General features: G+C 44.3%; 1 protein-coding gene across 2 annotated transcripts in view; it reads left to right on the top strand.

Moving 5' to 3' along the window:
* Positions 1–13,837, top strand: part of LOC109909829 (uncharacterized) — a 126,335-nt gene that overhangs the window by 5,779 nt on the left and 106,719 nt on the right. For both annotated transcript variants that reach the window (XM_031796861.1, XM_020508873.2), the window contains one exon: positions 1–76. This exon is cut by the window's left edge and continues 106 nt beyond it. In XM_031796861.1, the coding sequence (XP_031652721.1) occupies positions 1–76 (76 nt within the window). The remainder of the gene's footprint in view (positions 77–13,837) is intronic.

The raw sequence follows: 13,837 nt of genomic DNA, 5'->3' as shown, positions 1-13,837 counted from the left end.
ATCATCTCCAAGCTAGATAAACTGTCCGTGCTGCGCCTCAGTGTCAGCTACCTCCGGGTCAAGAGTTTCTTCACAGGTAAGAAGACGCTTCTTCCCTAGTAGGGAGTAGGAACTCTCATTACAGAAACTACAATATCACTGCATGACAAAACACAGAATTACATGACACTTCACAGTCCAACTATGTTAGGGCCATCTGTGGAGTGTGCTTGTGAGCTGGAAGAGACTGATTAAACAGCTTAGACTAATCCGTCTCCCCCAGTTCACAGTCTAATCAGTCTTCTCCAGTTCACAGTCTAATCAGTCTCCTCCAGTTCACAGTCTAATCAGTCTCCCCCAGTTCACAGTCTAATCAGTCTCCTCCAGTTCACAGTCTAATCAGTCTCCCCCAGTTCACAGTCTAATCAGTCTCCTCCAGTTCACAGTCTAATCAGTCTCCCCCAGTTCACAGTCTAATCAGTCTCCCCCAGTTCACAGTCTAATCAGTCTCCTCCAGTTCACAGTCTAATCAGTCTCCCCCAGTTCACAGTCTAATCAGTCTCCCCCAGTTCACAGTCTAATCAGTCTCCTCCAGTTCACAGTCTAATCAGTCTCCCCCAGTTCAGTCTAATCAGTCTCCTCCAGTTCAGTCTAATCAGTCTCCCCCAGTTCAGTCTAATCAGTCTCCTCCAGTTCAGTCTAATCAATCTTCCCCAGTTCACAGTCTAATCAGTCTCCTCCAGTTCACAGTCTAATCAGTCTCCCCCAGTTCACAGTCTAATCAGTCTCCTCCAGTTCACAGTCTAATCAGTCTCCCCCAGTTCACAGTCTAATCAGTCTCCTCCAGTTCACAGTCTAATCAGTCTCCCCCAGTTCACAGTCTAATCAGTCTCCCCCAGTTCACAGTCTAATCAGTCTCCTCCAGTTCACAGTCTAATCAGTCTCCCCCAGTTCAGTCTAATCAGTCTCCTCCAGTTCAGTCTAATCAGTCTCCCCCAGTTCAGTCTAATCAGTCTCCTCCAGTTCAGTCTAATCAATCTTCCCCAGTTCACAGTCTAATCAGTCTCCTCCAGTTCACAGTCTAATCAGTCTCCCCCAGTTCACAGTCTAATCAGTCTCCCCCAGTTCACAGTCTAATCAGTCTCCTCCAGTTCACAGTCTAATCAGTCTCCCCCAGTTCAGTCTAATCAGTCTCCCCCAGTTCAGTTTAATCAGTCTCCTCCAGTTCAGTCTAATCAGTCTCCCCCAGTTCAGTCGAATCAGTCTCCTCCAGTTCAGTCTAATCAATCTTCCCCAGTTCACAGTCTAATCAGTCTCCTCCAGTTCAGTCTAATCAGTCTCCCCCAGTTCAGTCTAATCAGGCTCCTCCAGTTCAGTCTAATCAGTCTCCCCCAGTTCAGTCTAATCAGTCTCCCCCAGTTCAGTCTAATCTGACAGAAATCAGACTCCTAAGGATGAAGGTCTCCTCCAGTTCAGTCTAATCAGTCTCTCCCCAGTTCAGTCTAATCAGTCTCCCCCAGTTCAGTCTAATCAGCCTCCCCTAGCTCACAGACTAATGATTAGACAGTTACTGTCCCTAGAAAATGGTCGACAGATGTGATGTCAGTGATTTCAGCTGTTGGGCACAGTGTGACAAACTGAGAGCAGTAAGTTCATGATGAAGTTGTTATTCAACACTGTCAACACTTTGTTCAACACTTTTATAAGCCATAAAATCTGTTCTCCCTACTTCCACTCACGCTACAACCAGCACTGCAGCTGCAATGAATGACTACAGCAAAGTGTTCCAATAAGCTTTGCGTTGTTACTATTAGCAGCTTGTGTCTATTTTAATATAGAGGAATATTTCACTTTCTCTGGTCCTCGGAGTAACAACATGAATTGGTGCTTGAGGCAGAAGTAATCCAGAGTGAGTTGAGTTTCGCCATCAGCTGGAAGACTGTTCCCTTTCCTCAGGAGAACGGAGGGACGGAGGGATGGTGAGACGCCTCTCACCGTTGCCCCCTCCCTCCCCTCAGAATGACGGTCAGGTGGAAGACTGTCCTATAGCCTAATTCACAAACCTCATTGTTACAGAACTGTTTTTTAATTGGTTAATGTTGCATAGTTTTATATTTTATTTTATCGGAGCGGTAGATCTCGGCTTGCATTTCGACTCAGAAAGTGTTCATGACTCAGTTGGTGACTACTGTTGTGTAGACCCATAGTAAAATAGCATGTTCAGGGCTTCACCTTGCTTAGTCAACGTATTTATTTTACCTTTGTTTAACTAGGCAAGTCAGTAAAGAACAAATTCTTATTTTCAATGACGGCCTAGGAACAGTGGGTTAACTGCCTGTTCAGGGGCAGAACGACAGATTTGTACCTTGTCAGCTCGGGGATTTGAACTTGCAACCTTCCGGTTACTAGTCCAACGCTCTAACCACTAGGCTACCCTGCCGCCCCATATATGTATACTCAGGCGGAGGACAATACTCTGGTTGTATGCACATTGTAAGTAAATTGTCATCTAGCACATAAGTGCATTTGAACAGGTTATTTGATGTTCATTTGCAATATTTACAAATGTTTTGTTTTTTAATTGACAATCAATTACATTTATATACAGTAAATCTGAATTATTCTAGCCTCTCTCCACTGCTCTTCACTGTTTCATACTGTACCTTTTGTACAAACATTCTTCGGTCTTATCATAACCTTTCTAACTTTTCTAACTTGTTCTTGTTTTGTCTCCTCCGTTTCTGTTGTCTCTCGCTCATAACGGAGCTGTCTTCCCATCCAATGTATGTTTTTATGCTCTGGACTTGGACAATAAGTTACACTGAGTTGCAGTGAGTCACACCAGTAGAGTATCAACCATCAGTCTGGAAAACATTAAAGCGGGAAAATATGTTTTTCCTCTCCGCCAGATAACCAGATAATGCTCTCTTTCTCTTTTTAAGTCGTTGCTTTCCCCTTCAAGTCGCTGGTGCATTCAAACAATAGCAGAAACAGACGAGTGCATTCCAGCAACATCTATCACCATTTTTTTTTTCTTTTTGGAAGTGTCTGGTTCTCTTTTCTCTCTCTGATCCCTCGTTACTCCTCATCTATTTCATAGCTCTCACGACTAATTCAGAAGCTTTCTTCAATTGGCCTAGTCCAGGCAATGTGTAACTGTTATAAAAAAAACACTTGACAGATAGAACTCAATGTGTGTCTAGCGATGGTGTTTAAAGTCTAGTTTTCTGGATATAACGAAAGGTGTTCCACAGTGGTCAGTTCTGGGTCGTTTTGTCTGTATACTTTAACAGTATTGGTTGTGTGGATTTCTGAGAAAAAGAGATCAAATTTGGTCCGTTTTGAGTTCGGGCTGTAACACAGTAGGGGGTGGAATGGGTCAAGGGGTTTGAATGGTTTCTGAAGGCGCTGTAACATTCATATAATGAATGAATAGGATCTCCTAGAGTCTTTCCATGCCCATATTAAACAATGCCCAGTCCTGTTTGGCTCACTTGCAACGTCAGGGTTGTGGGTTCGATTCTCAATGGGGACCAGTAAGAAAAAAAGCAATCACTACTGTAAGTCGTTCTGGATAAGAGTGTCTGCTACTGATGTGTAGTCTATTACCTCACTACTGTTGTGTAGTCTATTACCTCACTACTGTTGTGTATTCTATTACCTCACTACTGTTGTGTAGTCTATTATCTCACTACTGTTGTGTATTCTATTACCTCACTACTGTTGTGTAGTCTATTACCTCACTACTGTTGTGTAGTCTATTACCTCACTACTGTTGTGTAGTCTATTACCTCACTACTGTTGTGTAGTCTATTACCTCACTACGGTTGTGTATTCTATTACCTCACTACTGTTGTGTAGTCTATTACCTCACTACTGTTGTGTAGTCTATTACCTCACTACTGTTGTGTAGTCTATTACCTCACCACTGTTGTGTAGTCTATTACCTCACTACTGTTGTGTAGTCTATTACCTCACTACTGTTGTGTAGTCTATTACCTCACTACTGTTGTCTAGTCTATTACCCCACTACTGTTGTGTAGTCTATTACCTCACTACTGTTGTGTAGTCTATTACCTCACTACTGTTGTGTAGTCTATTACCTCACTACTGTTGTGTAGTCTATTACCTCACTACTGTTGTGTAGTCTATTACCTCACTACTGTTGTGTATTCTATTACCTCACTACTGTTGTGTAGTCTATTACCTCACTACTGTTGTGTAGTCTATTACCTCACTACTGTTGTGTAGTCTATTACCTCACTACTGTTGTGTAGTCTATTACCTCACTACTGTTGTGTAGTCTATTACCTCACTACTGTTGTGTAGTCTATTACCTCACTACTGTTGTGTAGTCTATTACCTCACTACTGTTGTGTATTCTATTACCTCACTACTGTTGTGTAGTCTATTACCTCACTACTGTTGTGTAGTCTATTACCTCACTACTGTTGTGTAGTCTATTACCTCACTACTGTTGTGTATACTATTACCTCACTACTGTTGTGTAGTCTATTACCTCACTACTGTTGTGTAGTCTATTACCTCACTACTGTTGTGTAGTCTATTACCTCACTACTGTTGTGTAGTCTATTACCTCACTACTGTTGTGTAGTCTATTACCTCACTACTGTTGTGTATTCTATTACCTCACTACTGTTGTGTATTCTATTACCTCACTTGTGAACTACAATCTGTTTTCATTGTTTTACAGAAAAGCTTAATTGACCTTACATTAGTATTGATTGCGGGTGAATTATTTGTTGTTTACTAGGGCATACAAAAAATGATTCTAATGATTTAAGCATATGTATAGCTCTGTTTTTTTGTTAATTCTTTCCAATGTGTCAAGTAATTATCTTTTTGTTTTCTCATGATTTGGTTGGGTCTAATTGTGCTGCTGTCCTGGGGCTCTGTGGGGTGTGTTTGTGTTTGTGAAAAGATCTCCAGGACCAGCTTGCTTAGGGGACTCTTCTCCAGGTTCATCTCTCTGTAGGTGATGGCTTTGTTATGGAAGGTTTGGGAATCGCTTCCTTTTAGGTGGTTGTAGAATTTAACGGCTCTTTTCTGGATTTTGATGGGATCAGCTGTGAAAAAAGTGGACTTCTTCTATAGAAATAGGTCCTGCCTCTCACTAAAGAGGAGGACGCAGATCGTTTTATCACGGGGGACAGATTTTGCTCTTGCCACTGCTCAGAAAGTGGGACGGCCCTCTTTGACCTCATGTAGGTCAAAACACTGCATTTTACTCATTTAATAAAGCCCATATTACCCGGCATCTTCACATACCCTACAGAAGTACCAGTTACCATACCTGATCACAGGGATAGCTAATATCTGGATATTCTGTCTGTTGCTACAGACTTTGAATGTGATTGTTTTTCCTGAGTATTTTTTTGTATTCTCTTTTCTGTTCAGTTTTTTTTCCCCTCGGGTGTATTTACTACGTGCATTGTGTTGTGTGCAAGGCTCCATTGTAGAAAAAATACCTTGATCTCAACTGGGAAAATAAAAATGAAAATAGAAGGTCCTGTATCCCGCTGGGTACAGCTGCTAAGACTGTTGTGGAGAAGAGGACCTGCTGGGTACAGGTGCTAAGACTGTTGTGAAGAAGAGGACCCACTGGGTACAGGCACTAAGACTGTTGTGGAGAAGAGGACACGCTGGGTACAGGCGCTAAGACTGTTGTGGAGAAGAGGACACGCTGGGTACAGGCGCTAAGACTGTTGTGAAGAAGAGGACCCAATGGGTACAGGCGCTAAGACTGTTGTGAAGAAGGGGACCTGCTGGGTACAGGTGCTAAGACTGTTGTGAAGAAGAGGACCCACTGGGTACAGGCACTAAGACTGTTGTGGAGAAGAGGACACGCTGGGTACAGGCGTTAAGACTGTTGTGGAGAAGAGGACACGCTGGGTACAGGCGCTAAGACTGTTGTGAAGAAGAGGACCCAATGGGTACAGGCGCTAAGACTGTTGTGAAGAAGGGGACCTGCTGGGTACAGGTGCTAAGACTGTTGTGAAGAAGAGGACCCGCTGGGTACAGGCGCTAAGACTGTTGTGGAGAAGAGGACACGCTGGGTACAGGCGCTAAGACTGTTGTGGAGAAGAGGACACGCTGGGTACAGGCGCTAAGACTGTTGTGAAGAAGAGGACCCAATGGGTACAGGCGCTAAGACTGTTGTGAAGAAGGGGACCTGCTGGGTACAGGCGCTAAGACTGTTGTGAAGAAGAGGACCCGCTGGGTACAGGCGCTAAGACTGTTGTGGAGAAGAGGACACGCTGGGTACAGGCGCTAAGACTGTTGTGCCAGCATAAGATGAGGACTTGGGGGATTCCTGGATTTCATCACGGTATGATTAGGTTAGCCTAGTCAGGTCTCTAATCTACAATAGAGGCTCACAAAACTAAGACTGCACGATATGGGCAAATAGTGAAATTGCTATTTTACTTGCAATATAGATCAAAATACTCGGTTGAACTGTTGGAATCATAGAAATGCAATTTGTTTACTGATTCAATGGTTGGTGTTGAAAGACAGGTACTGTAGAAGTTGTTATGACAGGGTAGGAACCAAGGTGTTGGTCAGAGCGCTTCCCAGGGGACCCTTATTACATTTGAATGTTATATTCATGGTGTTTGCAGCCTCTTGAATATGGATATTGCACATGTCAATATTGCAATACTGATTAAAATTTGATTAAAGATGCACTCTGGAAAATGTGTATAATTTAGTAGTTTTGAAAGTGTTGCTCACAAACCAAAAGTAGTCCTCTTTTTTTGTGTACTATGTCATCCAATTGTGTACTATGTCATCCAATTGTGTACTATGTCATCCAATTGTGTACTATGTCATTCATTTCGTTAGACATGTTACGAATGTAGCAATTTATGTGATAACCAATTTGTTGTGCTTAAGATCCCAGAGTGCATCTTTAATTGTGCAGCCCTACCCAAAACTATTTTTTTTTAAACGTCATTGTCCATTGTCCACTGTTTGAGACCCACACCTCCCTTTCCTCTGCAGCTCTACAATACCTGTCGTTGTGGCTCTGTCTCTGTGTGTTATCAGAGCAGAGAGCTGTAATACTCTGTCTCTGTGTGTTGTCAGAGCAGAGAGATGTAATAGTCTGTCTCTGTGTGTTGTCAGAGCAGAGAGATGTAATACTTGTGTGTGTTGTCAGAGCAGAGAGATGTAATACTCTGTCTCTGTGTGTTGTCAGAGCAGAGAGATGTATCCTCTGTCTCTGTGTTGTCAGAGCAGAGAGCTGTAATCCTCTGTCTCTGTGTGTTGTCAGAGCAGAGAGATGTAATACTCTGTTTCTGTGTGTTGTCAGAGCAGAGAGATGTAATCCTCTGTCTCTGTGTGTTATCAGAGCAGAGAGCTGTAATACTCTGTCTCTGTGTGTTGTCAGAGCAGAGAGATGTAATAGTCTGTCTCTGTGTGTTGTCAGAGCAGAGAGATGTAATACTTGTGTGTGTTGTCAGAGCAGAGAGATGTAATACTCTGTCTCTGTGTGTTGTCAGAGCAGAGAGATGTAATCCTCTGTCTTTGTGTGTTATCAGAGCAGAGAGCTGTAATACTCTGTCTCTGTGTGTTGTCAGAGCAGAGAGATGTAATCCTCTGTCTCTGTGTGTTGTCAGAGCAGAGAGATGTAATACTCTGTCTCTGTGTGTTATCAGAGCAGAGAGATGTAATACTCTGTCTCTGTGTGTTATCAGAGCAGAGAGCTGTAATACTCTGTCTCTGTGTGCTGTCAGAGCAGAGAGATGTAATACTCTGTCTCTGTGTGTTATCAGAGCAGAGAGATGTAATCCTCTGTCTCTGTGTGTTGTCAGAGCAGAGAGCTGTAATCCTCTGTCTCTGTGTGTTATCAGAGCAGAGAGATGTAATACTCTGTCTCTGTGTGTTGTCAGAGCAGAGAGCTGTAATCCTCTGTCTCTGTGTGTTGTCAGAGCAGAGAGATGTAATACTTGTGTGTGATGTCAGAGCAGAGAGATGTAATCCTCTGTCTCTCTGTGTTGTCAGAGCAGAGAGATGTAATCCTCTGTCTTTGTGTGTTATCAGAGCAGAGAGCTGTAGTACTCTGTCTCTGTGTGTTGTCAGAGCAGAGAGATGTAATCCTCTGTCTCTGTGTGTTGTCAGAGCAGAGAGATGTAAATACTCTGTCTCTGTGTGTTATCAGAGCAGAGAGCTGTAATACTCTGTCTCTGTGTGTTGTCAGAGCAGAGAGATGTAATCCTCTGTCTCTGTGTGTTGTCAGAGCAGAGAGATGTAATCCTCTGTCTCTGTGTGTTGTCAGAGCAGAGAGATGTAATACTCTGTCTCTGTGTGTTGTCAGAGCAGAGAGATGTAATACTCTGTCTCTGTGTGTTGTCAGAGCAGAGAGATGTAATCCCATTCATGTTTTATGGCGGGTCACAAAGCCCAGGTTTAATTAGTAAACAATTTAAATATTTACAATGTGATGAATTAAACATCCTCTTTGGTCTTTGTGCTTCCATTCCCTTCATTCCTTATTCTACTCTGCTCTGGCAGTGTAGCCCACAGAACAAGAGACTGTTCAGCCTTAATAGAGCGCTGTGCTGCTCTCCAATCATACAGGAATGTGCTTACTACCGTATATTAGGAAGGGTAATTGCAGACAGACCCAAATAATGTCTAGGACACACGTTGCTTCTGTAAAGATAACATTAGATGCTTATTTCTGGGTTTCTACACATGCGTTTGACAGGTTTACCATCAAGTTGTAGGTCTTGTACTAGGTTGGGCTGGAAACACCAATGTTGTAGGTCATGTACTAGGTGGGGCTGGAAACACCAATGTTGTAGGTCCTGTACTAGGTGGGGCTGGATACACCAATGTTGTAGGTCTTGTACTAGGTGGGGCTGGACACACCAATGTTGTAGGTCCTGTACTAGGTGGGGCTGGACACACCAATGTTGTAGGTCTTGTACTAGGTGGGGCTGGAAACACCAATGTTGTAGGTCTTGTACTAGGTGGGGCTGGAAACACCAATGTTGTAGGTCCTGTACTAGGTTGGGCTGGACACACCAATGTTGTAGGTCTTGTACTAGGTGGGGCTGGAAACACCAATGTTGTAGGTCTTGTACTAGGTGGGGCTGGAAACACCAATGTTGTAGGTCTTGTACTAGGTGGGGCTGGAAACACCAATGTTGTAGGTCTTGTACTAGGTTGGGCTGGAAACACCAATGTTGTGGGGTCACCTGTGTAGTATTTAGGCCTACTATATATGTTGACTGTGTATTAATCTCTAAAATATCTGCTGAATGACTACTAGTATGAGGTAACACAGCGCGTCCACATTGTTCCTTCTCCTCTGCGCTATCCGCTTTCACGTCATCTCTCAGATGTGACTATGTTTTCCGTTATCAGATTTGTTCTCTCTTTCTGGTAATGACGTCCAGCCATGGAAGTCAATAGGGCCTGTAATGACGATCAGATGGTTTGAACGCCCTTCTTCAGCCCTGAGCCCAGTAATAAAGAACCGCTCTTCTCTGCTTTCCCCCCATCCTCTATCAGTCATGGGAATCGCATCCCTGCGAACTAACTGCTTCTGAAAGGCTGCAGGAAAGGAAAGGGGACTTTGCTGAAGAACTGGGAGGGGGGGGTGTCATTGAAATGGATTGAAAAGGGGGGGGGGGTCATTGAAATGGATTGAAAAGGGGGGGGGGGGTCATTGAAATGGTTTGAAAAGGGGGGGGGGGTGGTCATTGAAATGGTTTGAAAAGGGGGGGGGTCATTGAAATGGATTGAAAAGGGGGGGGGTCATTGAAAAAGGGGGGGGGTCATTGAAAAGGGGGGGGGGTCATTGAAATAGATTGAAAGGGGGGGGGGTCATTGAAAAGGGTGGGGGGGTCATTGAAATGGATTGAAAAGGGGGGGTCATTGAAAAGGGGGGGGGGTCATTGAAATGGATCCACTGCAGCAAAATACATGTATTTTGGAGTCATGGAATGTTCAATCCAAGACAGGACACTTCTGCCATGTTCTGTAGTTACATAAAAGGATTTTAGTCACCATGACAATAATAGGTTCAGATTTAATTTCAGACATGGTATCTGGGCAACATAATGAAAAGCGTGACAGAATCATGGGACGTTAGCCTAGAGATACAGTAAAAAGCGAAGAGAGAGATCAGTGTGGCTGTGTGGATTTCAGAGTGTTGGAAGCGCGAGACAAGGTTAGTGTCAAGAGAGAAGGCCACCCACAATCTAGCACAGAGGAGGGTAATTCCCGTCCTCCAGGGCCTGATTGGTGACACAGTTTTACCCCCCAGGCCCCAGAGAACACCACCTGACTCCAATAATCACATATCATGATCTTCAGTTTAGAACGCAATGTGATTAATCAGCTGTGATTGGCTGGGGGATGGAGGGGGAGTGACACCAATCAGGACTGGAGTTGCCCTCCCCTGGTGTAGCACTTAGATGCCCTCCCCTGGTGTAGCACTTAGATGCCCTCCCCTGGTGTAGCACTTAGATGCCCTCCCCTGGTGTAGCACTTAGATGCCCTCCCCTGGTGTAGCACTTAGATGCCCTCCCCTGGTGTAGCACTTAGATGCCCTCCCCTGGTGTAGCACTTAGTTGCCCTCCCCTGGTGTAGCACTTAGATGCCCTCCCCTGGTGTAGCACTTAGATGCCCTCCCCTGGTGTAGCACTTAGATGCCCTCCCCTGGTGTAGCACTTAGATGCCCTCCCCTGGTGTAGCACTTAGATGCCCTCCCCTGGTGTAGCACTTAGATGCCCTCCCCTGGTGTAGCACTTAGATGCCCTCCCCTGGTGTAGCACTTAGATGCCCTCCCCTGGTGTAGCACTTAGATGCCCTCCCCTGGTGTAGCACTTAGATGCCCTCCCCTGGTGTAGCACTTAGATGCCCTCCCCTGGTGTAGCACTTAGATGCCCTCCCCTGGTGTAGCACTTAGATGCCCTCCCCTGGTGTAGCACTTAGATGCCCTCCCCTGGTGTAGCACTTAGATGCCCTCCCCTGGTGTAGCACTTAGATGCCCTCCCCTGGTGTAGCACTTAGATGCCCTCCCCTGGTGTAGCACTTAGTTGCCCTCCCCTGGTGTAGCACTTAGATGCCCTCCCCTGGTGTAGCACTTAGATGCCCTCCCCTGGTGTAGCACTTAGATGCCCTCCCCTGGTGTAGCACTTAGATGCCCTCCCCTGGTGTAGCACTTAGATGCCCTCCCCTGGTGTAGCACTTAGATGCCCTCCCCTGGTGTAGCACTTAGATGCCCTCCCCTGGTGTAGCACTTAGATAGGAGTATCAAAGTTTCTAAAATATGCATAATATTTCACAAGAGACCCTTTACATAAATGTTGTTTTGCTCAACGAAATAATGGAAAATAATCCAAACTCACCGGGAACCCACTGGTTGAATCAACGTTGTTTTTTCGACGCGGAATCAACAGTGGATAATAGACGCTAAATTGAGATCTGTGCCCAGTGGGAACTGTTTAAATGTCCATAGGTCTTGAGTTGGTGACATTCAGGCTCGTTCGTTCTAGTTGGCGTTCACTCAGAAAGGCCCGTTTGATTTGATTTTGATTTGATTTTGATTTGATTTTGATTTGATTTTGATTTGATTTTGTGTTGATTTTGTGTTGGTTTTGATTTGATTTTGATTTGATTTTGATTTGATTTTGATTTGATTTTGTGTTGATTTTGTGTTGATGCAAAGCAACCAGCTGCTCAACATCAGACTTTGATATGAAGCAGGATGTGCTCATCATGGCTGACTGATCAGCTTTCCTTTGTGCCCGTCATCACGCCCCACGGGCCTGGCACGTTGGACTCACACCCATTCACACCTCCTCCCTGCCCCTCCCTCCTCTGGACAAGGACAGGCATTAGGGCAGAGGAGTAACGGGGACAAAAGGGAACCTCCTAAAATAAGACACGTTTTCTTTATTTTGCCACCTCTGGTTATGTCCCTCACTGAGGGTTGATCAAATACAAGCCTGGGCCATGTTCGTAGAGTGTCTCAGTTGGCTGACATTTATCAACGCAGGATGGTCTTTTCATTTATCAAATCAAGTCTGTTTTCCGGGCTCTCTTGAGATGAAGCATCCCGCGCTGAAAGATTCGAGACTGAGTTATGAAACCTAATCCAATCTAGAGATGTGATCAATTTAAGCTAGGCGGCAATCTCCCCTTCTCAACCGCTGATAGTGTTGTAGACGGCTACCGGAGTCACACTTAGCCTGAGTGGATTCTAATCAAAACATGACGATCATGTAGGGAGGTATGTTTGCCTATCTAATGTAGCCAGTGAGATCAGGTCAGGCCTCTACATCACATTTCACGCTCATTTTCATTTCTGGACCATATGTTTCATTAGTCCCATCTGTCAGTGTGGCTCTGTTATTTCTCTGTTGTGGCTCTGTTGTGACTCTGTTGTGACTCTGTTATGGCTCTGTTGTGGCTCTGTTGTGGCTCTGTTTAGGCTCTGTTGTGGCTCTGTTGTGACTCTGTTGTGACTCTGTTATTTCTCTGTTATTTCTCTGTTATGGCTCTGTTGTGGCTCTGTTTAGGCTCTGTTGTGGCTCTGTTGTGGCTCTGTTGTGGCTCTGTTGTGGCTCTGTTATGGCTCTGTTATGGCTCTGTTATGGCTATGTTATGGCTCTGTTTAGGCTCTGTTATTTCTCTGTTGTGGCTCTGTTATTTCTCTGTTATTTCTCTGTTATTTCTCTGTTGTGGCTCTGTTATTTCTCTGTTATGGCTCTGTTATGGCTCTGTTATGGCTCTGTTATTTCTCTGTTGTGGCTCTGTTATTTCTCTGTTATTTCTCTGTTGTGGCTCTGTTATTTCTCTGTTATGGCTCTGTTATTTCTCTGTTATGGCTCTGTTTAGGCTCTGTTATTTCTCTGTTATTTCTCTGTTGTGGCTCTGTTATTTCTCTGTTATGGCTCTGTTATGGCTCTGTTGTGGCTCTGTTATTTCTCTGTTATGGCTCTGTTATGGCTCTGTTATAGCTCTGTTATGGCTCTGTTATGGCTCTGTTATTTCTCTGTTATGGCTCTGTTGTGACTGTTATTTCTCTGTTATTTCTCAGTTATGGCTCTGTTTAGGCTCTGTTATGGCTCTGTTTAGGCTCTGTTATGGCTCTGTTTAGGCTCTGTTTTGGCTCTGTTATTTCTCTGCTATGGCTCTGTTATTTCTCTGTTATGGCTCTGTTTAGGCTATGTTATTTCTCTGTTTAGGCTCTGTTATGGCTCTGTTATGGCTCTGTTATGGCTCTGTTATTTCTCTGTTATGGCTCTGTTGTGACTGTTATTTCTCTGTTATTTCTCAGTTATGGCTCTGTTTAGGCTCTGTTATGGCTCTGTTTAGGCTCTGTTATGGCTCTGTTTAGGCTCTGTTTTGGCTCTGTTATTTCTCTGCTATGGCTCTGTTATTTCTCTGTTATGGCTCTGTTTAGGCTATGTTATTTCTCTGTTATTTCTCTGTTATGGCTCTGTTTAGGCTATGTTATTTCTCTGTTTAGGCTCTGTTATGGCTCTGTTATGGCTCTGTTATGGCTCTGTTTAGGCTCTATTTCTCTGTTATTTCTCTGTTATGGCTCTGTTATGGCGTTGCTATGGCTCTGTTTAGGCTCTGTTATTGTGGCCTTTCTGCCACAAAGCAGGAAAGTACTTTGGTAAGACATGTCTGCCACTTCTGTACTCAGCTCTATATATGGGTGAAGAATGAGGAAGAGGATGTCTCCAGGAACCTAACCTCATGCTCAATGTACGTCAGCAATACAGCCAACCGTCGGGGCCCTAGACGGGCTCCGGTTTTAATCACGCCACAAGATCACGCTAAGGCCCTTATGTCCTGCTAATCTCTTTTA

Source organism: Oncorhynchus kisutch, linkage group LG18 (assembly GCF_002021735.2).
Source record: "Oncorhynchus kisutch isolate 150728-3 linkage group LG18, Okis_V2, whole genome shotgun sequence".
NCBI classification, from domain to species: domain Eukaryota; kingdom Metazoa; phylum Chordata; class Actinopteri; order Salmoniformes; family Salmonidae; genus Oncorhynchus; species Oncorhynchus kisutch.
Note: the sequence above shows the minus strand (reverse complement) of the source record. Positions and strands in the feature narration are given on the sequence as shown.